The 24,561-nt window shown below is 54.7% G+C and overlaps 1 protein-coding gene and 1 non-coding gene across 3 annotated transcripts; one reads left to right on the forward strand and one right to left on the reverse strand.

The window, feature by feature from the left end:
* Nucleotides 1–837: 837 nt before the first annotated feature.
* On the reverse strand, nucleotides 838–24,561 carry SIGLEC1 (sialic acid binding Ig like lectin 1). 2 transcript variants are annotated; one of them, XM_047069258.1, is made up of 22 exons: nucleotides 24,434–24,561; nucleotides 19,624–19,698; nucleotides 18,965–19,324; nucleotides 18,391–18,687; nucleotides 16,914–17,180; nucleotides 16,330–16,584; nucleotides 13,663–13,962; nucleotides 12,715–12,972; nucleotides 11,642–11,965; nucleotides 11,127–11,381; nucleotides 10,605–10,907; nucleotides 9,012–9,272; nucleotides 8,591–8,902; nucleotides 7,421–7,672; nucleotides 6,859–7,128; nucleotides 6,520–6,771; nucleotides 5,896–6,198; nucleotides 4,974–5,234; nucleotides 3,837–4,139; nucleotides 3,462–3,564; nucleotides 3,016–3,085; nucleotides 838–2,319 (listed from the first exon to the last, which is right to left on the reverse strand). In XM_047069258.1, exons 2-22 carry the CDS (start codon nucleotides 19,670–19,672, stop codon nucleotides 2,212–2,214), a joined length of 5,163 nt encoding a protein of 1,720 aa, XP_046925214.1. In that variant the 5' UTR covers nucleotides 19,673–19,698; nucleotides 24,434–24,561; the 3' UTR covers nucleotides 838–2,211. The 2 variants fall into 2 exon arrangements, with proteins under 2 accessions (XP_046925214.1, XP_046925215.1); XM_047069259.1 differs by having other exon boundaries at nucleotides 19,624–19,721.
* On the forward strand, nucleotides 15,590–15,780 carry LOC124504499 (U2 spliceosomal RNA). Its single transcript, XR_006960471.1, has one exon. It is a non-coding gene; the product is annotated as a U2 spliceosomal RNA (small nuclear RNA).

Raw genomic sequence — 24,561 nt, forward strand, 5'->3', positions numbered from 1 at the left:
AAGATGATTTCCCAAGGGACTTGCCAGAGTCACTCTCCACAGGGCCATTGGGGAGTATCCTGGGAAGGAGGCGAACCAGTAAGAGTTAAATCTTTGTGGGTGCTCACGTAATGGGTGACACACACCGTCTGTAAACAAGACTCATTCTGAAGAGTGACCCAGAACAGGGTGACCATAAACATTCTCGTACAAGTCTCACAGTGGATGTAAACCCTTAGTCCTTTTGCATAAATGCCCAGGGATGGAATTTCAGGATCATAGGGAAGAGTATTTTAGCTATCATAGATAAGTTTACAGTTTTCTGTATGTGGGTCACACTTGAATTAGAAGTTTATTTTTAAAGTCTTGAGGTGCCTCAGACCTCTGGGGGTGGACAACTAACCCCTCTGAGGACCTCCCAATCCCAGATGGACCTATCCCCTTGGAGATGCACAGAAGCAGTCCTCCCCTTACACTCTCTTCCCCAGACAGCCCAAAAACATCCGGCTGCATTTGGCTTGCTCTCCCTCTGTCCCACCTCTGGATTTAGTGCACATTTTCAACCCTCTCACTTGACAACAGTGTAGAAAAACCAGTGCTTACTAAGTGTTCACCTACTGCATGCCAAGTGAGGTGCTGGGCATCTGGACGCACGTGGACGCGTGAGCAGCGCCCAGAGCCTCAAGGAGCAGGAGAGGGTGCAAAGCGCTTGAGCGTAAGGTAGCCTGTGGTAAATGTCATGTAATTTGCACTTGCCGGCCCCCTCGTCAGACAGTCTCCCAGAAAGAGATTCACATTTGGATCTTGTGTTCCAGTGCAGCAGTTTGGGTTGCAAGAAAGAGACTCACTCCAGTTATGTCACAGGATGGATGTTTATTGGGAGGACATGCCAGACAGGCCCCCAGGAAGAGTCTGGCAATCATGCATTACAAGGACTAGAACCTGGGACCAGGAAGCTTCCAGCTGTGGCTACATGGAGCTTACCTGGCCTCCAGTTTCTTCCCCAACCTGTTAGCGCCCGATGACAACTCCCCACTACTCTCCATGTTTCTCAGCTCAAATTCCAGGGGAGGTCTTTGCTCCTCTTACCGTCTGCCACCAGGCTATGAGGGGAGTCAATAGCCCACCCAAGAACTGGCTCCTCTCATGCACTGACTTCATGGAGCAACTTATACCTTCTTTGTGACCCTCATTCAACCTGAAAGCCCTGGGCACACAAGCCTCCAAGAAGAGCGAGTGAGCTCGTGATCATGGAGAGGAATGCACCTAGAGTAGAATCGAGAGTGCTCTCCACTCTCCCTGGAGGTACGAATGGGGGCATCTCTTCCAGGGGCCTGATGAAATGCCTGCTCAGGCAACTGAATTGCCTGCATGCCCTCTCCCTAGGGATCACCAAACCCTCTTGATTTCCTCAGTTTTGATACGTGAGAGGGACTAACTCCTCTGGGAAGCCCATGGACAGAATGACCAGGGACACATCCTGGCCTTGGGCAGAAGGACACTAAAAACGAGGCCTGCTGGAGGCATTGTCACCAATGTTAGAAGTCTCAGGGATGAGTCCATGGTTGGGAGTCCTTTGGAAATAGAATAAAAACGGTATTTCCCAGAATCCTTTGCAGCTTGGGGCAGCCATGTGACTAAACTCTAGCTGATGGGAAGTGAGTGGAAGTGACAAGCAACTTCTGGGCTGTGTCCACAATGGGAAAGTATGTGCCTGCAATGTCCCACTTTTTCTCCTTCTTGTGTGTGAACAGAGTGGGGCCACCGTGAACCTCACAACCAAAGGTAACATTTTAGGGATGGAGAAAAATAAGATAGACGGATCCAGAGTTCCAACACCTTAAACTACCATAGCATACCCAGACTCGTATGGGAAAGAAAAAGAAAGTTCCCTCATGTTGAAGTTACTGTATTTGGTCTCTTATTACAGCAGCCTAACTTCTATTCTAGCCAATACAGAGTGCCTAGGCCAGTCTGTGAGGATGTAGAAAGATTCATTTCTTTTCTAATCCATCCAAAAAGTCCACAGTGGGCTTGGGGGAAAATATGTGAGGGGCAGTCCATTGGAAGAGAAAAGGAAAGATGAGATCCAGGGAAAAGGAACAGAGAAGTTGACAACATGACCAGTCCGTTTCTCCTCAGAGTCCTCGGGGGTCAGCACCTCTTGGGTAGATTAGGGTGCCCCTTCACCTATCATTGCCCATTTTTCTTGGCAAGAGGTTTGGAGCCAGGTCACAGAAAGTCAGATGTTGCAGAATTGTTTTCACAGAGGTAGGCAGGACTCAGTGCTACCTTGTTCACGAAGCCTGCGTCATTGCAGATTCTGGTGACCTCCTCCTCCTGAGGGTAGGTAATGCTACAGGTCAGCTCAGGGGTGGAGCACAGGACAAGGTCCCACATGTGGCTGCATCAGGACCACTGAGCTTCCCTCAGAGAAAACCCTGGTCACATGAGGACTCTGGGAGCGGTCATCACCTGACCTCTAACTCTGGTGGGCGGTCCCCCAGACCTCAAGCCATGTGTAGGGATCCCAAGGGGACTGGTGAGCATGTGCCTGGCTGGCCATGAGGCTACGAGCCCTGGCCCACCAAATGGATTATCTACAGAGGGGATACATCACAGGGAAGGGAAAACAGACTTTCACCCCTGCCCAGGTGATCAGCAGACTCAGGAGTGGGAAAGAAAGACCCCAAAACACAGGTGGGGTTCTGTGTTCCAAGAGGTGTCTTGGATGTGGAGGTGATGCTGCTAAGTTCAGAAGGTCTGCCCCAGTCACCCAGCCAGCAGGTCCCATAGAGAACCAGTCACGCTGGCCTACGGTATGCCCAAAGAAGTGCCCAGTGAGCAAACCCGCGACTGCTGTGGGCCCCAGTCAGAATGTGGCTCCCCTATCTTCTCAGGGGTCCCTGGGTTCTCCATATTCTCTCCCTAGCCCCAGGGGCCATCCTGTATATGACTGCGGTCTCTAGGTGCCAACCTTGCGCTGTGGGTTAGTTAGGCATTGTGTCTGCTTGTGCCCACATGGTGAGTGGATACCTGTGCTGTCTCCTTCTGAGAATCCATCTCAACCAAATTCTCACCCACGCTCGCCTTACGAAAATGCCTCCTGCAACACAAGAGTGGACTCAGAGGGTCTCTCCCCTCCCCCTGCCTCCCCTCCCTCTCCCGACCCCCAGTGCTTAGCCCCAGACTGCTCACTGCACAGAGCAGTGGGAGCATTGTGGGGAAGGGGGGTGCCTTATCTTTCTTCCTTCCCAGCACTTTCTTTACACAGACAGGGTCCAGATAAAGAAAGAAGAAAACCATAGCAAGATGGATATAAAGAGGATTCTAGAAGCGATTCCCAAATTTGGAGCAGTGGGAGAAAGAGAGACAGGCTAGAGAGTATGGAGCCTGTGAATTTGGTAGGAATGACACGAGGGAATGTTGAGGGGCAAGGGGGAGGACGAGGTGACCCCATCCACCCCCAGCTCTGAACCCACCTCCAGGCATAGAAGGCCCCCAGGCCCAACAACAGGAAGAGGAGGCCCACCAGCAGCCCCAGGACCCAGAGTAGCTTCTGGAACAGACTCAGGCGGTGCAGAGCTGGAACACAAGGGTGAGGCTGAGGTGGCACCTATGACTCCAGGCCTCCAATCCTCCCTCCCAAGGTGACTCCCCAAAGATGAAAACTATTCTAGCTTTCACTTTATCTCAGAAGCCCCCTCCATGCAAAGGCGCTTCAGGCAACCAGTCTCGACTAGTCAGACAAACTGATTACAGCAGAAGGGATTCAGGGAAGACCTCAGAAGGAAGCCTTTGGACCCGAGAGCTGGGCCTCTGTGCAGAGGGGCCTGGGAGACGGACGCCCCACCTACCTCTGGTTCCAAAGTAGGTGGAGGCGGACGCAGAGCCCAGGGCATTGGAGGCAGAGCACACGTATTCCCCCTGGTCGCTGGGCCTCAGCTCCTCCATGTCCACCCTCAAGACATTGGCAGTGGCCGTGACACGGATGTGTGGCTCTGCAGGAGCACCCCAGGCCTGGCTGGAGGCCACCAGCCTACTGCCAAGGTGGAGGCTCAGGCTGGCTAGGGGCTCGCTGTCCACTCGGCAGTCCAAGATGCCCTGGATGCCCCCCTCCGGCTCCACAAAGACCGTCATGGTGGGCATCGTGGGAGGGTCTATGGGAATACAGGGAGTGTGATGATGGCCGCAAATCCTCCCCTCCCTGTACCCAGGCAAGATGACTTTGCTGCTCTTCCCATTAAGAGGTAGAGCCGCCCCCCCCCCCCCCCCGCCGCCCACCACCACTCCTTGATCTATGACTTGCTTTGACCACTAGAAAGCAGAAGGGGATTTATGTGACTTCAGGGCTAGACCTCAAGGGGCCTCGCAGCTTCTGCCCTCCTGCGAACACAGTCACGTGGGAAGCCCGAGACAGCATGCTGGACAACGTGTGGCGGCCCGGCCAGCAACCAGCCCCTGGATGAAGCCCCTGCCGGCCATGAGGATGAAGCCATCCTAGGCTGTCTAGCTTCGGCTCAGCCACTGGACAACTGCAGCCACATGAGGTGAGGCCAGCGGGAGACCTGCCCAGCTCAGCCCGGCCCCCATTTCTGACCCACGGAACTGTGAGCAAATAAAATGGCTGTCATTTTACGCTCTATGTTTTGGAGTGGCTTGTTAGTACAGCCATATCGGACTGACAGCATGGCGCCTTCCTGAGGAATGGAGTAAGGGACCAAGGCTGATGAGGGCCTATTGTATGCCGGGCACTCTGTGTGCTGTATCTCCTATGCTCCTCGCGGGGTGAGGGGACTGATACGTCATGCATGAGGAAACCAAGGCATGGGCACCCAAGATCACACAATCAGTGAGCGGGAGTCCTCCCACCCGGGACTCCATACCTGCAAGGTCTTTGCTCTTTGCAGACAGAAGAGAAGGAAGACCTGAGGTGGGCATGTGAGGTGTGGACAGACTGAGGTGGTGGGGGGGGGGGAGGGGGTCATACTCACATAGCACCCGGAGCATGACTGGAGCAGAGGTTGTGGTCCCACTGGGGTGTTGGGCCCGGCAGTGGTACACCCCAGCTTGGGCACGGGCCACGTGGGTGAAGGCAAGGGTGGGTCCAGGCTCCACGTGCAGTCGCTGGCCATTCCAGAACCAAGCGAAGGTGGAGTTGCCTATGGGCCCAGGACCACCAGGGAGGCGACAGCTCAGGTTCAGCGGTGCACCCTCAGGCACATCCAGCCCTGGCTCGGCCACCACACGTGCACCTGCGGGCCAAGGACCAGGAGGTCGTCAGGGATCAGCAGGCCTGTGGGAGCTGGAGCCTCTGGGTAGAATCTGGGCATCTGAGAGCCTTCTGTGCATTATGGGAAGGTCCGTTCTGATTTGGGGCTCTCAAAGGTGAGACCGTGTCGCTCCCATAAGACTGAGATCTCTGAGAACAAGGCTGTCTCTTATCCTCGCACTGGGGACCTCCAGGACAGGGCTGCGTGTCTCTCTTAACAAACCAGACTTTCCGATGGATGAGGTTGTGTTCTGCTCTCAGGTTGGACTCCCCAAAGGTAGGGCTCCACCTCATCCCTGAAGGTAGAGCTTGTGTCTCTCTTCCCACCCCAGCTTCCCCAGGGCAGGCCTGTGCCCCCACCCCAAGTTGGGTTCTGTGACGGTGGGGTTATGCCTTGCCCGCATCCAAGGTCCCCTTGGCACAGCTACAGCTCCACCCTCGTAGGGGGCTCTCCAAGGGCAAGGCTGTCTCTCCCCTTCAGACTGGCACCTGCCTCCAGGAGAGCTGTTTCTCTTCCATCAGATGGGGCACGGCTAGATCCACCCATTCTGGTCAGCCTGCCCCCTCTTGCAGGAGCTCCAGCCCTCACAGACACATAGCCCCGCTGCGCCTGCGCCCCTTCCCCTCCCCCTTCTCCCACTCACCTTCTGCCTGCAGCTGCCCTGTGGTGTTGGCTGAACCCAGGAAGTTGTGGGCTGTGCACACATAGGTGTCCTTGTCACCTGAGGGTACCTCTTGCACCTGCAGCCGCAGGGCATTGCGGGCCACCTGGATATGGCCTGTCCCCGATGCCAAGCCGTCAACCCCATGGCTGGTGGCCAGAACTTTGCCATCGCGGGACAGGGCCAGCTCAGCAGGTGGCTCGCTGTCCACGGTGCACTGTACCACGGTCATGGGGCTCGCCCTCGAGTCCCGAAACGACGACAGGACAACATCCCGAGGGACATCTGGTGGCAGGATAAGACATAGTTGGAGGCCTTGTTAAGAAACCCTGAACCATGGCCTACCTGCCTGGCACTGGTGAGGCTGAAGCCTCTGGACAAATGGTCACTTCCTAGAAGTGACAAGTTCTCAGGAGTCTTGTGGACAGACTCCTCCAGGCAGGGTTCACAGGACCCTAGGGTCTCTTTTCTCACCACCTATGTCCTTCTTTTCCCAAGTGCCCATTCCAAGGTCCACTGCAGTCCTGTGTCCACCCCTACGAAGGCCCAGAAGTGTCCTCCACCCGCCCTCATCCTCGGCACCCCCAGCCAAGGACCCCTGCTCACAGTGGACTTGCAGCGCTGTGGGCCGGGAGCTGCGTGTGCCCTGGGCATCCCGGACCTGGCAGGTGTAGGCACCCGCATGAGCCCGTGTAGCTGCTGGGATCGAGAGAGAGGCAGCTGGGCCCTCCTGCAGCCAACGGCTGTTGTGATACCAGGCATAGAGAGTGGGTGGGTGGGCAGCAGGGTCTTTACAGGTCACCGTGACGGGGGCCCCCTCGGGCACAGCAGCTGATGGAGACAGGGTCACCCGCACACCTGTACCGAGGAGAGCAGGGTTAGCTAGGCCCAGCCGGATCCCACAGCTGGTCCCTCCCCTGGTGGGCTTGGCATGCCCTGCCTCACCTTCTAGCCGCAGTTCCAGGGATGCATTGGCCTGGCCCAGAGGACTGTGGGCAGAGCAACTGTAGAGACCCTCATCGCTGGGCCGGGGCTCCCACAGCTCCAGACGCAGGGTGTTGGGGACAGAGGCTGTGGTCGAGGAGGCCAGGAGGCGGCCAGCGTGCCTGAGGGCCAGCTGGGCGGCTGGGTGGCTGTCCACAGTGCACAGTACCAGGGCCAGCCGTCCACCACGGCTCTCGAGGAGGTAGGTCAGGCGCAGGCTGCGGGGTGCGTCTACAGGGACACCAAAGGAAACAGTTCAGAGGATTGCAGCTGGGAGGCTAGTTGGCGGGTGGCATTCAAAACCAGGAGGCCCCTGGCTCCCTACCCCAAGGGCCCCCGATTACCCAATCTATGGCCCCTGCTCCACTGCCGAGAGAGAACCTATCTCCTCTCACCCTCATCTCAATGTTCCTTGTTCTGAGCTTCATCGGACAGATGGGGACTGTTTCTGGGTTGAACATCTGTGGGACTCTGGCCATGCCCTGATCCCTTGTTGCCCCACCCTGCATCCAACTAGACTCACAGAGGACATCCAGAATGACAGGTCTGGAGAGGCGGGGTGCCCGGCCAGGCGTCAGCACACCACAGCGGTAGGAGGCAGCATCCATGACTGTGACATTGGGCAGAAGGATGGAGTAGGCCCCTGGGCGCTGCTGCCCGTCCTGGTACCATATGTAGGTGAGCTGGGTCTGGTTGGTGGTCCACACAAGACAGGTCAGGTTCACCAGCTGCCCTTCCTGCACGATGGCCTTGGGCCACACCTGCACACTCACAGCTGGGGAGAGAGAAGGGCAGGGGGATGCTGGAGAGTTGTGAAGCTAGGTAAGCCAGCCACCTGTCTCCATGTCAGCCTCTGAGAGGCACAGGTGGCCCGCCTGTAAACGTGGCTCAAGGTCGAGCTTGGGAAACAGCTTGCCCTCTCTCGTGGTCCCAGGCAGAGTTCTGTAGAGCCCTGGAGTGCCCTGAGCCCTCCCTGATCCTGGTGGGGGGCACATGGGAGAACACAAGCCTCCCCTGTCCCGTGGTGTTTCCTCCTTTCTCTTGATTAGCTTTATCCTCTGGGCATCAGGCAACCTTCTGTCTGTTTGTTTTTTTAATGTTTTATTTATCTTTGAGAGAGAGACACACACATAGCACGAGTGGGGGAGGGGCAGAGAGAGAGGGAGACACAGAATCCGAAGCAGGCTCCAGGCTCTGAGTTGTCAGTACAGAGCCCCACGCGGGGCTTGAACCCACGAACTGTGAGAACACGAGCCGAAGTCGAACACTTGACTGAGCCACCCAGGCACCCCTGCAAACTTCTGTTTTTAAAAAAGACTCTTCCAGGTGCCTGGGTAGCTCAGTCGGTTAAGTGTCTGACTCTTGATTTCAGCTCAGGTCACGATCTCACGGTTTGTGAGATTGAGTCCCATGTCGGGCTCTGCACTGATAGCGTGGAGCCTGCTTGTGATTCTCTCTCTCTCTCTCTCTCTCTCTCTCAAAATAAATTTAAAATGTTTAAAAAATGAAAAAATAAAACAGGTTCTTCCATGAAACCCAAGTCTGGAAATTGCTGCCCTTAAAGGGGGGTGGGAATGGAGACAGTCCTTATGTTCAGCCCACCTGCTGTGCCTCAGGCTTCCAGAACCCTCTCCAGCCTCCTCTCCTCTCTTAAAGGAGCCATCCGTGCACACACTCACATCCCCACACTGACCCTGGGCATCGAAGTTGGCAGAGGCTGAGGTCTGGCCCAAGGTGTTGGTGGCCTGGCAGGTGTAGATGCCCTCATCCTCCAGCGCCGCATTGTGGATCTCCAGGCGTAGGGTGTTGGGGGCCACAGCCACCTGCAGCCGCGGAGAGCTGCTTGCAAGTTCCCCCACACCTTGTAGGGTAGAGGCCACGAGGTGGTCCCCGTGGAGCAGTCGCAGCTGGGCTGGAGGGTCACTGTTCACACGGCACAGGAGGAGGCCCAGTCGCCCAGGGCCTGTGTCCATCAGGGTGGTGAGCGTGGCCTGGCGAGGGGCATCTACAGGAGGTGGGGAGTGGTCAGGGCGCCTGGGCTCCCCCAACCCCTCCCCCAGCTGTGCCCTTGTTTCCTTCACCCCCAAAGAAACATGGACAGGATGAAAGCTTACAGGACACGTGGAGGATGACAGGGGCGGCCTGGCTCGTGGTGGCTGAGCCTGGAGACTGGGCTTGGCAATGGTACGCCCCAGCTTGACTCACAGTAATGGTTGCAAAGTGGAGCGTGGCCGAGTTCGACTCCGGGAGGGGCTGGCCATCCCGATACCAGAGGTATGAGGTCCCCTCCAGGACCCCTGTGGGCACCTGGCATCTCAAGACCACAGCCTGGCCCTCCCGGAGCTCGGGCGATGGTGACACCTGGACCCAGGCTCCTGTGGGGAGAAACCAAGAGCGGGTGAGGGCTCTCCACCATACCCTCCCACAGTCTAGGGATGTATGTGCACACCAGGACTGCATGACCTCAATCCTATGTCCAGGAGCCATAGCTTACCTACCACACCACCACCAAGGGCCCCAGTTCAGCTCCATGCCTCCTCCTGTCCTGTTGCCAACTCGCTTGCACTGGGTCTATCCCGGCCTTTACCACCTACCACCTTGAGCCACAGTTTTGTTCTGTCAGTCATATCTCACCTACCAGAAGGTGAGCCTAGTGCAGGCCCAGCCTATATGACCTGTAACCCAGTGCCAGGCACAGCACCTGCACATGTCAGCTCTTGGCAAATGCTGGTTTGACCCCCTGAAGCACTGAAATGGGAGGGGTTCAGGCTGCGCCGAGGGCCTGGTCCTGATACTGATCTGGACCCAGCATGGGTGGCCGAGGACTTGGAGGGAAAGTTAGCCACTATGTGGTCTTGAGTCCTCTCCAGGCTTGCTCTGCACCCAGGCTCCAAGTCATGAGAGCCCACGAACTGGGAGGACCAAGCAAAGGGCTGTCCGGGTGCCCCCTGGGTCCCAGGCAGGACGAGGCTGGGGTGGGGAGCAAGGAGGTGGGGTAGCTGGAGTGGTGGGAGCACAGGCTGTGCCTGGAATCAGAACCAAATCAATCCAGAGCTAGCTAGTCATGTGACCATGAGCAAGCTCCTGAAACTCTGACCCTCAGTGTCTCTTCCAGTGAAATGGGTATGATAAATAAGAAAAGACATATAGAACCAAAGCCCAAGGACAGTGCTCAAAAATTGATGTTTGTCATCGTGGGAGAAAAAAAAGGGTGTTTTTTTCCTTGGCCTTTGCAGCCTTATGGGTATTAACTTTCCTCTTTCTTGGCTTATTCACTTAGGGAGGATTTTTACAGAAGAATACATGTATATCAATGTATATGTGTGTATATTTCTACGTATACATGTATGTGCATATTCATATTCACACACATACATTACGCACATGTATGCATAGTATAGGTGTCTTCGGTTTTTTATGAAAATTCTTACGTAACAAAATTATGTTATTATAAAAGAAGTTTCTGACAGAAGCGCTCCAACCAAGCAAGCCACCTTATGCAATTGCCACTGCCCCCTAGTGGTTAGCACAGTTATTACAGGTGAAAATATCTGGCTGGAGACAAAGGGAGGCCTGCTGGGTAGCTAAAAACTCCCTTAACCTGGAAAAGACTCACATCTCTGCACAAAATCCACATGACCCAGCCCAAAGTCTGGCTAGAACAGCCCCCAGGGGGTCTACCACGTCTTTAGAGAACTGACATTCACCTTGGACCTGAAAGAAGAGGGAGCTATTGGTGGATCCAAGGGCATTTGTGGCCTCACATCGGTAGCTTCCGGAGTCCTCCAAATTCAAGTCTCGGACCTCTAGCTTCAGGGAGTTGGCTGTGGCTTTGACCTGGAGGCGCCCATGGTGTGGGAGCAGGAGCCCCAGGCTGGTGGCCAGGAGGCGCTCCCCATGGAACAGGGCCAGCTGGGACACAGGGCGACTGTCCACAGTGCAAATGAACACAGCTACATGGCCCTCGCCCACATCCAGGAGGGCTGACAGCTTTGGAGGTTCTGGGGGATCTGCAGACAGGAAGGAGGTCAGGCCACCCCCAGTACAACTCACCACAGTCCAGCTGCCCCTGTGTGCCCCTCCCCCTCCACACACACAGGTCAGACCTGCCCTTGACCACGCCCCAGCCACGCTCTGACCCCCCCCCAAACCCAACCCTACCCTGTTCCCTCCCACTGACCACTCCCTCACCCCCTGAGTACCCAACTCTGCCCTTGCCCGTCACCCACAGAGCACACTCAGGACCACCGGCGTGGAGAGCTGGGCCCCAGCCTCGGTAAGAATGCGGCAGGCATAGAGGGCAGCATCTGTTCTGGCCACAGGCAGCAGCGTCACGGTCTCCAGGGGGCCCTGGGCCCACAACGCCCCATTCCGGAACCAGGAGAAGTTGGCAGGGCCGCTGGCCTCCCGGTTCACACTGCAGGTCAGGTTGGCCGCGGTACCTTCTCGCAGCGTGCGCGATGGTGTGATGACCAGAATAGTGGCTGGAGAGCAGGCAGCACGGGCCAGCTGAGACAGGCTTTACCCTGACCACTTCCCCCGTGGGGTCAGAGTCCAGCCTCCCAGCCTGGAGAAGGCAGGAATGAGACCCCCTGGGCTTCCCATGGGGCAGGGGAGCAAAGCGAGCTCCCGCTGCTGAATGGAGGTGGTTTCAGCTAACAGACCCTCTTTGGGGAGCCAGGGGTGGCAGGGTGCCGAGTACCAGCCCCTGACCCTGAGCCACCCATTCCCTGCCATGACTCACCTTGGGCATCAAAGGTTGCAGAGGCAGAGGTGTTGCCCAGTGCATTGCTGGCCTCACACAGGTACACACCCTCATCCTCCAACACTGGGTCACGAATCTCCACACGCAGCAGGTTGGGGGCTCTGGTGACCTTTAGGTGCTGAGAACAACCCCCACAGCCCAATGGCAGGGAAGAAGAGGCCACAACATGGTCCCCGTGGAGCAGTCGCAGCTGGGCGGGGGGGTTGCTGTCCACACGGCACAAGAAGAGTCCTTGACGTCTAGCCCCAACCCCTGCGGCGTCAGGGTCCAGCTGGGCAGTGAGTGTGGGCTGGCGTGGGGCATCTATAGGGAGGAAGAGCATAGCCATTCATCCCATGGCCTCCACCAGGGTCGTACAGGCCCACTCAAAGCTGGCTAGCCACACTAAACAAAGGCATGTGCTTAAAGTTGTCATAAACAGCTGTGTAGGTTGTGCACTGCACAAGGACAACCAAACCGGGGTAGGAGGAATGCAGCCCATGCCCCTCATGCTAAGCTGTGCCATAGTGCTATACTGAGTCTTCCCAGAGGAAGGATTGCCATTTTTCTAGCTTGGACAAGGCTGTCATATGGGCTAGCATAACGTCATGTGCTTCTGACACACTGAAGGTTGGCCCCTCAGGCTAACATGGGGCACCCACTCTTAACAGGACACAGTCCCTATGCTGAGAAGTTCTGCCTTCGTGGCTGTGGGAGTTTGTGAGGGCACAGCCTATGAGCGTGTACACATATATGGAAGCATGGTGTCCAAGGTCCCAGCCCAGGAGGACAAAGCCCGGACATGCTGCCCAACGATGCACTTGAGGCTAGAGGCAGGGGGCCCTAGAGGGGCTGGGGCTGGGGGGGTGGGACGTAGGGAGGTAGAGAAAGCCCCAGCTTTGTTCCCCACATTTCAGGCCTGGGTGGAGAGCTCTATGGTTCGCAGACCTGCGGCTGCCTCCCTGATCTAGACCCCGGAGCAAGGCAGCAGCAGGAGGGCCTGAGGGAGGCGGGGGTGGCTGGCGGGCTGACCCTCCCCACGGCAGGCAGGGGCTGGTGGGAAGACCGCTCACAGAGCACAGTGAGGATGGCGGAGGAAGAGGGGCCGCTGGCAGTGTGGCCATCCTTGGCCTGACAGTAGTAAGAGCCGGTGTCGGTGCTGGAGGCCGCAGGGAGATGAAAGCTGCTGCTGGGCCCCTCGAAAAGCAGGGCTCCATTCCGGTACCAGGAGAAGCGGATGTCAGGCGTCGGGCTCAGACCACTCCTGCAGCTCAGTGTCACTCCTTGCCCTTCTACCACTTCTGCTGTGGGGCTGATGAGGAGGTGGGCCACTGGCAAAAGAAGGAGTAAGGGAGGATCAGGTCCCCCGCACACCGGCAGCTCCGTGCCACCTGCTGCAGGAAGGCCTCCAGGGTTCACCTCTCCCCACATGACTACAGGCAGGTCTGGGCTTCACGGCATCAGCTCTGTGAACCTCTTGGTATCAGGGGGGTTTGTCCTTGAATGCCGATTCTGATCTATGGGTAGTAGCTGGCTGCAGCATGGTTGAGAAGGATTGGGAGCCAGAGCCCGGACTTACATCAAGAACCTGGCTTGATTGATTAGCTCGGTCTGTCATGGCCCCAGCAGGAGGGAATGGCAGTACATCCTTCAAGATGTGGAAGCCCCTGTTTTTCCATTTTCCCTCCTGCATCTGACTCTTAACAGAGCCTGCCCCAAACATTTGATACATAAAAAACAGATGGATATGAAGGACCCTTCAAGTTCAGAGACAAAATGTGTACATAAGGAATAATGCCACCTGCCATGTTTCCCTTTTGCCTTGGCCTCAGGAACCTCCCAGGTTGGGGTGACGGTATAGTCCAGATCTTTGATGTGATTTTTTTAAATTATTATTATTATTTTTTTACCAAACAGCTTGGTCAGCCCCTCAGCTGAGCGCTCTGGGCTCCTGGGAGGAAGAGATCAGAGCAGCCCTCCTCCTCAGGCTCCCTCCACCAGCCTCCCTGTGCCTGTCTTACCTTTGGCCTGGAAGTCCAGGGTGGAGGATGAATTCCCAAGGGAGTTGGTGGCTGAGCACGTGTATTTCCCACTGTCGCCTGGCTGCAAGTCTCGGATCTCCAGGTTCAGGGAGTTGGGGTTGGAGAAGACACTGAAGCGCGAGCTGTGGTCCCCCTCCCCTGGGGTGGAGGCCAGGATGAGGCCATTGTGTGACAGCACCAGGGTGGCCACGGGCTCGCTGACCACCGAGCAGTGGAAGAGGCCCACCAGCCCCTCCTGCGTCTCCAAGAAGGCAGTTAGGTCCGGCACAAGGGGCGGGTCTGTGTGGAGACAGATGGGTGATGGTCATCCTCAGACAGGGACAATCCCTGGACTGACCCTGCACCTCCTTTGTCCCACAATGCCCTGTGAAGGGGCAACCCCCGAGCTCTTGAGTGCCTGTTGAACACTTTTGTCCCTGGGCTGAGCAAATCACTTTGTCTTCTTGGCCGATAAGTGTGGCAACCCTGTGAATGTGGATCAGGGGCCCCACTTTAAAGATGGGAAGACTGGGGGTGCCTGGGTGGCTCGGTTTGTTAAGCAACCAACTACGGCTCAGGTCATGATCTCTCGGTTTGTGAGTTCGAGCCCCGCGTCGGGCTCTGTGCTGACAGCTCAGAGCCTGGAGCTTGCTTTGGATTCTGTGTCTCCCTCTCTCTGTGATCCTCCCCCACTCACACTCTGCCTCTCTCTCTCTCTCTCTCAAAAATAAATAAAGATTTTTTTAAAAGGGGAGAATAAAGAGACTTCACAACTGGATGAAATTCAGGATCCTGGCTTAGATCTTGGACCAGAAAAAAAAAATTGCCATAAAGGACATGATGGGGTCAAATACAGGCTGTAGATTAAAAAATATTGCTCTATCAATATTATCAATTGTATCAATATTAAATGGCTTGGCTGTGATCAGTGTACTGTGGTTATGTATGAGAATGACCTTTGGATATACACGCTGAGGAGTTAAGGGCTAGAGGGACATCATCTACAATTTTGAGAATGTAAACATGTAGATATGCGAACTGGTGCAGCCACTCTGGAAAACGGTATGGAGGTTCCTCAAAAAATTAAAAACAGAACTACCCTACGACCCAGCAATTGCACTACTAGGTATTTATCCAAAGGATACAGGGGTGCTCTCTTGAAGGGGGACATGAACCCCAATGTTTAGAGCAGCACTATCAACAATAGCCAACAGATGGAAAGAGCCCAATGTCCATCAACTGACGAATGGATAAAGATGTAGTATATGTATACACAATAAATAAATACAGCAATAAAAAGAATGAAATCTTGCCATTTACAATAACGTGGATGGAATTAGAGTGTATTGTGCTAAATGAAATAGGTCAGTCAGAGACAGACAAATATCACGCTTTCACTCATATGTGGAATTTAAGATACAAAACAGATGAACGTAAAGGAGGGGAAGCAAAAATAACATAAAAAAACAGGGAGGGAGACAAACCATAAGAGACAAACCTGAAGTACAGAGAACAAAATGAGGGTTGCTGGCAGGGTTTTGGGTGGGAGGATGGGTTAAATGGGCAAGGGGCATTAAGGAGGACGCTTGTTTGGATGAGTGATGAATCACTAAAATCATTATTACACTATATGTTGTTATTACACTCTATGTTAACTAACTTGGATGTAAATTTAAAAAAAAACATCTTTTTAACATTTATACATTATTGAGAGACAGAGAGAGACAAAGCATGAGCAGGGGAGGGGCAGAAAGAGGAGGAGACACAGAATTTGAAGCAGGCTCCAGGCTCTGAGCTGTCAGCACAGAGCCCGACGCGGGGCTCGAACTCACAAACCACGAGATCATGACCTGAGCCGAAGTCGGACGCTTAACCGACTGAGCCACCCAGGAGCCCCTAGATGTAAATTTTAAAAAATTTTTAAAATATCGATTCTCGGCCTTTTGGCTATGATCAGGTGTCGTCTCTGTTCTTGTCAGTTTAATATCTGATACGTCCTCTATCTGAGGACAATATATTACTTGGATTTTTGGAGCAGGGAGATGGAATAGGAGCTTGCTCCGTCCACTCCACGCATCGACCTGGTATTGCAGCACTTCCAGGAATGGTGCACACACAAAAATAAATAAATAACAGTTAAAAATAAATTGAAAAGAAGAATGTAAGCACGTGGCTAACAGATACAGCCAACTGGTGGATGTCTATACATACAGCATATATACATATGGGATGCCCATATATATGTTTACATAGAAAATGCATGTACACTTTTGCACACATATGTATATATGCACGTGTGTAATACACACGTATATGCATACTTGTGCATATGCACATATATATACATACACATATATATTTAAAGAGAGAGAGCGAACGTACCAAACTGTTAACAAATGGGGACACTAAGGTAAAGGCAGGTGGTCATTCCTTGTGTTCTCCTTGCAACTTTTCACAAGCTTAACTTGTTTCAAAATGAAAGCATTCTAAAAAAGGAGGAAATTGAGGCCCAGAGAGGTCAAAGCGTGCCCGGTTATGCGGAGCTGGGACACGAGCTCAAGGCCAACCAGGCCCAGGACCCTAACCCTCCTGTGGGGGCCCTCGCCCTTTGACCGCCCTTTGACCGGGCTCTGGCAGCGTCCGGTGTCCCCCTGTACCGCCACTTACGGTTGACCACCACGCTGACGGGGCCAGAGCGCTGGCTGCCGTAGGAATTGTGCACCTCGCAGAAGTAGAAGCCGGTATCGGCCCTGGTGGTCGAGTGCAGCTGCAGGGTGTGGCTGTGGGCGTCCTCCAGCAAGACGTGGTTCCTGTACCAGCTGTAGCGCAGCTTGCTGGGTGCTTCTTTGGGCGTGTTGCAGGTCAGTGTCACCGTCTGGTTCTCTAGGACGGGGCCTGCTGGGCTCACCTGGACCTCAGCCGCTGTGGGGGCAGCATGGGGCACGCGGGGGGATACCCAGCTGACTTCCAGGGCACCGGGGTTGTAGCCAGTCAGCCTAAACCCCTGCATGTTCTGCATCACGCCCCTTCTGCAGCAGAGCCTTCTGGATGGGCACTGCATCTCTTTGTCCTGTTTACAAGGGTTCTCGTGACATCCCACCCTGCCAGGAAGGCTTGTCACCTATCTGAGACAGGGCTAGGACTCCATGCCTGCGTTCCAGGAGGCACCTTGGCCTGGCTCCCTTCAGCAACAGTAGCCTGGATCCCCACCCCCACCCTCTGGTCAAGACCCAGGCTCACCCAGTACTCACTAAAGACGTGGAGGCTGACGGGGGGCGACACCGTGGAGCCCACTTCATTCCCAGCTTGGCAGGTGTAGACACCGGCATCACCCCAGGCCACCTGGGGCAACTGCAGCACAGGACCCTGGACTTTGAGCTGCGTCCCATCCTTGGCCCACTGCGTGGAACTGACCTCGGGGTAGCTGCTGTTCACCTTGCAGGTGAGTATGACCAGATCACCTGGAAGGATGTTCCGCCCTGAGGGGCTAAGAAGGATCTCCACACCCTTGGGGGCATCTGCAAGTCATGATGGGGGGCATCAGGCGAGGAACCCATGGAGGGCAATGGCAGCCCTTCTCTCCTCTCTCAACCCTCCGCCCTAAGGAACCCCATCCGTATAATGGTCAGGCCCATCCCTTCCCCTGTCAGGGCCGGCTCTGCCCCCCAACTCGCAAGGAGGTCCTGACTCCTTCCTTTTGCACTGAGGGCTTGATAATTCAGCGCTTGGCCTAGCGTCCAGCCTACGCTGCCTTCCACGGCTTTCTGCCTCGTGACAGCGTCCATTGCCTTCTGTTCTGTTTGGGGACCGTGAGCACCATACCGCCTGCTTAGGTGGCCTGCACAGGACCAGACACCAAATGGAGGGGTCCAAAGGCAGAGTCAAACGAGCTCTGAGAACGGTTAGCCCATGTGTGAGGAAGGTGCCAACCACACAAAACAATTGTGTTTCTATAAATCTTGTTCCAAAGCCTCTCACTATGTAAATATGCTAATAGAAGCTAATATGTTCAAGTGCTTAATCTAGGTAAATAGGCAAATAACAGCAGCTAATTTTTTAGAGTGCTCAGTATGTGCCAAGCACTCCTGCAATTTCCACACCAGTTCCTTGAGATCTGTGAGTCTCCTGAACAGAGGACACGGAGGCTCCGCAGGGCAAGTCACTTGACCAGTTTGCCCCGTTTGCTCCTGCGCCTCATGGATCCAGGCAGCCTGGTGCCTGTGAACAGCAGTTGTTCTAGAACAGGCTCTGCCATGTTTTACCGTGACAGGAAGATGCAGAATCAGGTAGAAACTCAGGCTTTCATCCACCGCCTCTTTGTGGTGTCTGGGCAATACCCTGATCACTGTGAGTCTGAATAGTCTTAGGCAGGAGAGGGGTGAACCCTCCTACACACACACACACACACACACACACACAGCGCATCCTCCAGAGCTGGGATAAATCCCAGGGGCCTTGCTGCCTGACCCCCACTTCTCTGGCTCTTTGTGTCTCCCCTTCTCTGCCCAACCTGGCCTCAGGGACAAAAGGTACAAGGAAGTCATTAAATGTGTCTCAGAAGGGCTTAGCGGTGTCTCTCGCCCTGCCTGACCCTGGAGGTCCAAGTGTGTCTGGCTTTGCCTCGGGGGTGAGGGCTCTGTTTCCCCAGGCTGGAGGAGGGAACGGTTTCCGCTGGGGAAGCCACAGATGTGCCCTCAGTACCAAGGGAGTGGCGCCCAGCACACTCACACTGCACTTGGAGGTGAATCTTGCCCTGAATCTTGTGCTTGGCTACCGAGAGTTGGCATTGCAGGGTCCGGCCATGGTCCTGCCAGGACAGGGGCATATGGAGGGTCCCCAAGTGGCTGATGCCCGTGGGCTCGAGCTTCTGGTGGTTGGAAGTGATGGAGCGCGCGGGGTCCTGGCCTAGCCACTGCAGGCTGATCTGCTCCTCCGGGCACGCGTAGGGAGTGGAGCAGTTGAAGTTGGCCTCCATGCCTTCACGAAGCTCCGCTGGCCAAGCGATCGTGGGCTCCTCGGGCTTCTCTGAGGACAAAGACCAGAGGCTGAGGACTCCTCTTCACCACACATGAGGCCGAACACCCTAGAAAGTCCAGCTGAGGGGCAAGACCTGAGCAGTGTCCTTCAAGAGGAAGGAGAGGCTGCTTTCTATCCCCAGCCCCACTGAGGGTGAATGCAAGGGAGAGGTGGGGCTGGGTTTAGGCCAGGGCTGGTGGGCTCAGGATTGGGGCTGTGAGCCAATGGGGCCAGGAGCAGCTTGGGAGACGCTTCCGGGCAGTAGCTAGGCCACCCTGCCCCTCACCTGTCACGGTGACCACAGTGCCTTTGACATCTGACCAGCGGTTGCCATCACTGATCTCAAAACGGAAGTTGTAGGAGCCCGAATCCTCAGGCTGCAGGTCCTTCAGCATCAGGCTGCATATCCTGTGCTCAGTGCGCCCCAAGAGCTGGGCGCGGCCACGAAAGTGTGCCTCCACCAGCTTGGGGTTCTCCGAGTGGCTCACCACCTGCCTCTTGCCCGAGTAGTCGTAGTACCAGATGGCTGTGATGCCATGGGGCACTTCCACATCAGCTGGGAAGCTGAAGACACAGGGGATGACGAGGCAGGACCCCTTCACGCCCTTCACATCCTGGGGACTGGAGACATCCCACGAGGCCAGGCCTGAGGGTGAGGTGGGACAGAGAGGAGAGTGATGAAGGCCGGGGACCACCACAGGGCCCTCAGATCTGCCCCAGACGAGTCCCCATAACCTGCCCTGCCCCCAGCAAAGCACCCTTGGAGCAACCCCTCTGGATGCCACCCCCCCCCCGCCCCCCGCCGCCAGCCACTGCCTCCCTGGGCCTTCCTTCAATCTCAGCAGACAAACCGGTGACCAGGCACAGTCCAGTCTGCTCGGGCGACGGAGGGCTCGACTCACCAAGGCCAGGCCCTGTGAGATGGGGAAGGCCAGCAAAGTTTACCTGCTGAGATAGATGAGGTCAACTGGAGAAGCTGGATCAGGTAGTCCATGGCAGGTGTGACACTAGTTCTGGTGCCTAAGAGGGTGATGCACACTGTGCTGGTGGGGCATACGGGGGCCTTCTAAGGAAACTCGGGGCACCTCAGCCTCAGAGCCTGCTGAGAGTCCAGTCTTGTGCCCCCCACACGCTATGCTGGCCAACCCAGTGAGAGGGCAGGGCAGGGAGCCAGGAGCCCACGTTCCTGACTCAGACTGCCCCAGGGAATGCCTTCACTTGGTGACATGCCCCACAAAGCCCTCTGTGCATCTCTCAGCCCCACCCCAAGTTCTGCTTTCCCAGCCCCTCAAGGACACTCCTCCAGAGCAGATGAACAGCTGTTTCTCCCTTCCCCCCCCCCCATTTCCCCACCCAACCCAACAGGAACTGGAGCCCAGAGAGGATGGAACCCAGTGAGATTGATGGTTTGAAGCTTGTCTTCTTACCACCAGCCTTACCAACCGTAGGGCGTAGTGGGGCTTGACTGAACACTTTCCAAAGTGCTGCCTTTAAGATTTACTTACATCCCCGAAAGGTCCTCATCCTGCTCCCCGTTCTGCTCCCATTCCCGGGTCCCCACACACGCACCCTGCCATCTACCCACGGGCTCTCCAGCTGACCAGCTCTGCCCCCACCACAAATGATCTTTGCCTGTTGAAACCTTATTCGGTGTTCAGGGTGCAGCTTGAAGGTGGATTCTAGCTGAAACTTGCCCTTCGGGGTCCCTGTGGCCGCCCCACAGCTACCTCTGTGCTTGCCTTGTCCTTGGAAGCTGGTGACCACCTGCTTCTCAGGAGCTGGGGCTGAGGACATGTGCCCTGAAGCAGTGCAGAGCCCCCTAGGCCTTGCAGTGGTAAGCAAGAGAGAGGTGTGGTCCTTGGGGGCCTAGAGTTGGCGGCTGGGCAAGTCTGGGCACAGGACACAAGAGCCCTGCACAACACATATCCCGCAAACATGAGTTAAATGTCTACTGTATACCATGCACAAGATGGTGGGCTCTCTGCCACCGAGAGTCCCTGCTAGAAATGAGGCTCTAAAGAGTACCAACGAAGGGGCGCCTGGGTAACTCGGTTGGTTAAGTGTCTGACTTCAGCTCAGCTCATGATCTCATGGTCCATGGGTTCAAGCCTGGTGTTGCGCTGTGTGCTGACAGCTCAGGGCCTGGAGCCTGCTTCGGATTCTGCGTGTGTCTCTCTCTCTGCCCCTCCCCTCCTCGCACTCTGTCTCTCTCTTTCTCAAAAAGTGAACAAGCATTAAAAAAATTTAAAAAACAGAGTGCCAAAGATATGAATCTGAGTGGGGAGAAAGGCCAGAAACACTCATAACCAAAACTATAAAACCGTAAAACGATAAAAGAAAACATGGGTGAAAAACACCATGACCTAGGATCAGGCGAGGATTTCTCAAGCATGACACCAAAACACAAGCAACAGAAGGAAAAAAATAGAAAAATTGGACTTGGTCAAATTTGAAAACTTGTGTGCACATCAAAGGACGCTATGAAGAGAGTGAAAAGACAGCCATTGGATGGGAGAAAATATTTGCAAATCATATATCTGATAGGGGATTGATATCTAGAATATATAAAGAACTCTGACAACTCAACCAAAATAGCAACAACAAAACCTCCAAACGATCCCAATTCAGAAACTGGGCTGAGGACTTGAATACACACTTCTCCAAAGATGATACACAAGTGGCCAAGAAGCCTGATGCTCAACATCATTAGACAATAGGAAAATGCAAATTAAAACCACAATCAGCTACACTTCACACCCGTTAGAATGGCTACTAACAGGCAAACACAACCAGAAAATAATAAATGCTGCTGGAGATGAAGTTGTGGGGAAATTGGAAGCCCTGTGCACTGCTGGTGGGAATATAAAATGGCGTAGCCCCTGTGGAAAATCGTTTGGCGGTTCCTCAAAAAGCCCAGCAATTCCACTTCCAGGCATCTACCCAAAAAAATTGAAAACAAGGACTCAAACAGATACTTGTACACTCATGTTCATAGCCACATTATTCACAATAGCCAAAAGGTAGAAACAATCCAAGTGTCCATCAACAGATGAATGGATAAAAGAGATGTGGTATATCCATACGATAGAATATTATCCAACCATAAAAAGGAACGAAAGTCTGACATAGGTCACAACATGGGCGAACCTCAAAAAATTATCCTAAGTGAAACCAGCCAGATACCAAAGGACAAATATTATGCGATTCTACCTATATGAGGTCCCTGGAGTATGAAGAGTCAAAGAGATAGAAAGTAGAATACAGGTTACAAGGAGCAAGGAGGGGGCTGGGGAGGAGAGAGTGGGGAGTTAGTGTTTAATGAACACAGAGTCTCTTTTTTGGATGATGAAACATTTCTGGAAATGGAAAGTGGTGATGGTTACACAATATTGTGAATGTACCTAATGCCACTGATTTGTACACTTAAAAGTGGTTAAGACAGTTAAGTTTTATATTAAGTACATTTTACAACATGCACACAAAAACCCATGTTGCAAACTTTGCAATCCTCCCTGGTCCTAAATGCTGACTTGGCAGGGGGAGGGGGGGAGGCTGGGACTGGGGACAGGAAACTCATGACATCTCCCAGCCCCCAGCCCATCAGCCGCAGGGTGGGGCCCAACTGATTTTGGGGGCTACCAGGGGGCACACCTGGGGAGGCGCTGAGCAGACACCCAGGGCCTAGATGGGGTCTGGATTGCCTGTCAGAATGACAGTGCTTAGCCAAGTGTCAAGGGACAAGGGACATCCTGGCAGGGAGCGTGGCAAAGGCAAAGATGTGAAGGCCAGGAAGAGCATTGTTTCTCAGGGGACCCAGCCCCCTGGCTGGGCTGCTCCAGCAGAGAAGTCTGATCATTTGCTGAGGCTGTCTCCTCCTCTTTCTTTGTGTGGCCCTGAGCCTACTCCTGTCCCAGGAGGATGTGCCCACACCCTCTATACCTGGTCCTTAGCCACAGGAGAGGCTCATGCTGGCCCAGGCAGTGGCTGTGGCCTGGATGCTGGGCTGAAAGGCAGAACTGGGCATGTGGCGAGGAGGTGTGGGTCTGGGGCCCAGAGCCACACTGGGTAAGAGGGTGAGCTCCACTATAGCAGAGACATCGATCAGTAAGATAGTGGCGTGTTGGCTCCAGTGCCCCTGCTGTTCCCATTTGGTGTTGGGTCATGGAAAGGACAATGCCGAACCAACAGGAGGAATGGTGGGATTTTAGACCTACTGACCCCTAAATGGAAAAGAGACTTTTTGAAGCATGTGAGAAGACCCTTTCTAGAACCACCTCAAGTCACAGCATGGAGATGTCACCTGCACTTGGCCCAGCTACAATACCCAAGAGATCAGACCCATCAGAGTGCAACTCGTTGGCTCAACCTCTTCCACCCCAAAGACCAGCCTCATCCCAGAGAGCTTTCCTGGAAAAAGAAGGGGCAAGACAGACCCCAGAAAGGAAGACCTTTGTCTCTATTTGAAAACCTCTTGCTGAAGGTTGGGTGCTCCTAGGGCTTGAATTGAGCTGGGCACCTGGTGTGCACCCTGCGCCCCCTGGTGGTAAGGGGGTGGTTGCCAGTCCTGGGGAAGGGAGTCCTGTATTGGGGGACCAGAGCCCCTCAGCCTTGAAACAACCCCTTATTTAAGCAGTGGCCACGTGGGAGAGGATTGTTCCCCAGACCTCAGAAAGTTCCTGAGGTTCACTTTGTATCTCCAAGTCTTGGGTACTCTGAAGACAGGGTTTAAATCCCCACCCCCCAAATTGGTATATGTTGCATCATGGTTGGGCTGAGGTGGCCTGGCACATGGTGGGTGCCCATGTTTGCTGCCTGTGTGAGAGCAAGTGTCCTAGGAGTGAGAGCAAAGCCTATGTGAGACCCGGTGTCCTAGGACAACTGGGGAGGGCTGGCTGGGGCCCTGAGTCCCTGACCTCCGATCCCAGACACCAGAAAGAAGGGCAGAAGTAATTTCACTGCAGACAGCTATGCAGGATTCAGTTTCTGTTTCCTAGCACCAGGGCTCTCCCCTCCCTAACTTCCCTATCAGGCTGGAGAACGAGAGAAGTGAGATGACACGGCCATCTGGAGTGTTCTGCCCCCCAGATAGGAAATCAGGGTACAGACGGGCAATTCCAGAGTATGTTATCTTCGTAATAGTGGAAAGCCCCAAATATAAGCCAAAGGTTTCACTTGGAAAGCCATATAATCCATAAACGAGGTCTACTGGGTTGAAATGGGCAGTAGAAATCCCACATCTCGTTCGCCAATCTGGCTATAAATGCTCAGAGCCCAAGCACCCATTCCCAAAACTGTGCTAGACAGTGCTGGGAGTCCTGCTTGGATGAAGAAGTGGTGATGAAGGAGGCGAGTGGGCCTGGGCTCCCATGAGGGCAAGATGAGGGTTGGGCGGCAGCTGGGCCAGGGTGAAGGAGAAGTTTGGCTGCCATGTGGGATGGAATTGGGTGGACATGGGGAGGAGAGTGATGGGTTGGGGGAGGATGAAGGTCAGGATTGAGCCTGGATGGAGGATGCATAGGAAATGTTTGGGGTGGAACTGGGGGTGAGGTAGGACTGGAAGTTGGTTGGGATGGGGATTGGGATGGGGGTTGGGGAAGATTTGGGGGCATGGAATGGTTTGGGTAATGAGTGCAGCTTTGATTAGCATCTAGGGCTTCGGTTGGTTCCGGTCCAGCACCCACCCCCAAGACTCCCAAGCAAATCTCAGCCCCGCCCCTCTCCCAGACCTCCTCCCGCATTCCAATGATGGGAATACCTGTTCCACTGAGGGAAGTGGCTGCAAGGCTGGTGAACGGCAGGACAGGAGAACAGGAAGGAAGGCCAGGTGCTCGTGGTGCTGGTGGCTTCCCAGGGCTCTGCCACCCCAAGAGAGGAGATCCAGCC

The sequence above is a fragment of the Lynx rufus genome, unplaced genomic scaffold (assembly GCF_022079265.1).
Source record: "Lynx rufus isolate CCGP_SWC_20201006 ecotype Redwood Valley unplaced genomic scaffold, mLynRuf1.p SCAF_8, whole genome shotgun sequence".
Taxonomy (NCBI): domain Eukaryota; kingdom Metazoa; phylum Chordata; class Mammalia; order Carnivora; family Felidae; genus Lynx; species Lynx rufus.

Excerpts from the sequence above, each read along its gene's own strand:
- SIGLEC1 (XM_047069258.1), bottom strand. The coding sequence starts at position 19,672 with ATGGACTACCTGATCCAGCTTCTCCAGTTGACCTCATCTATCTCAGCA. Across the intron at positions 9,273-10,604 it reads CCTCTTCTTTCAGGTCCAAG|GAGCCTGGGTCCAGGTGTCA; the intron begins GTGAATGTCAGT and ends TTCTCCCCACAG. Across the intron at positions 7,673-8,590 it reads TGCCAACTTCGATGCCCAGG|CTGTGAGTGTGCAGGTGTGG; the intron begins GTCAGTGTGGGG and ends CTCTCTCCCCAG.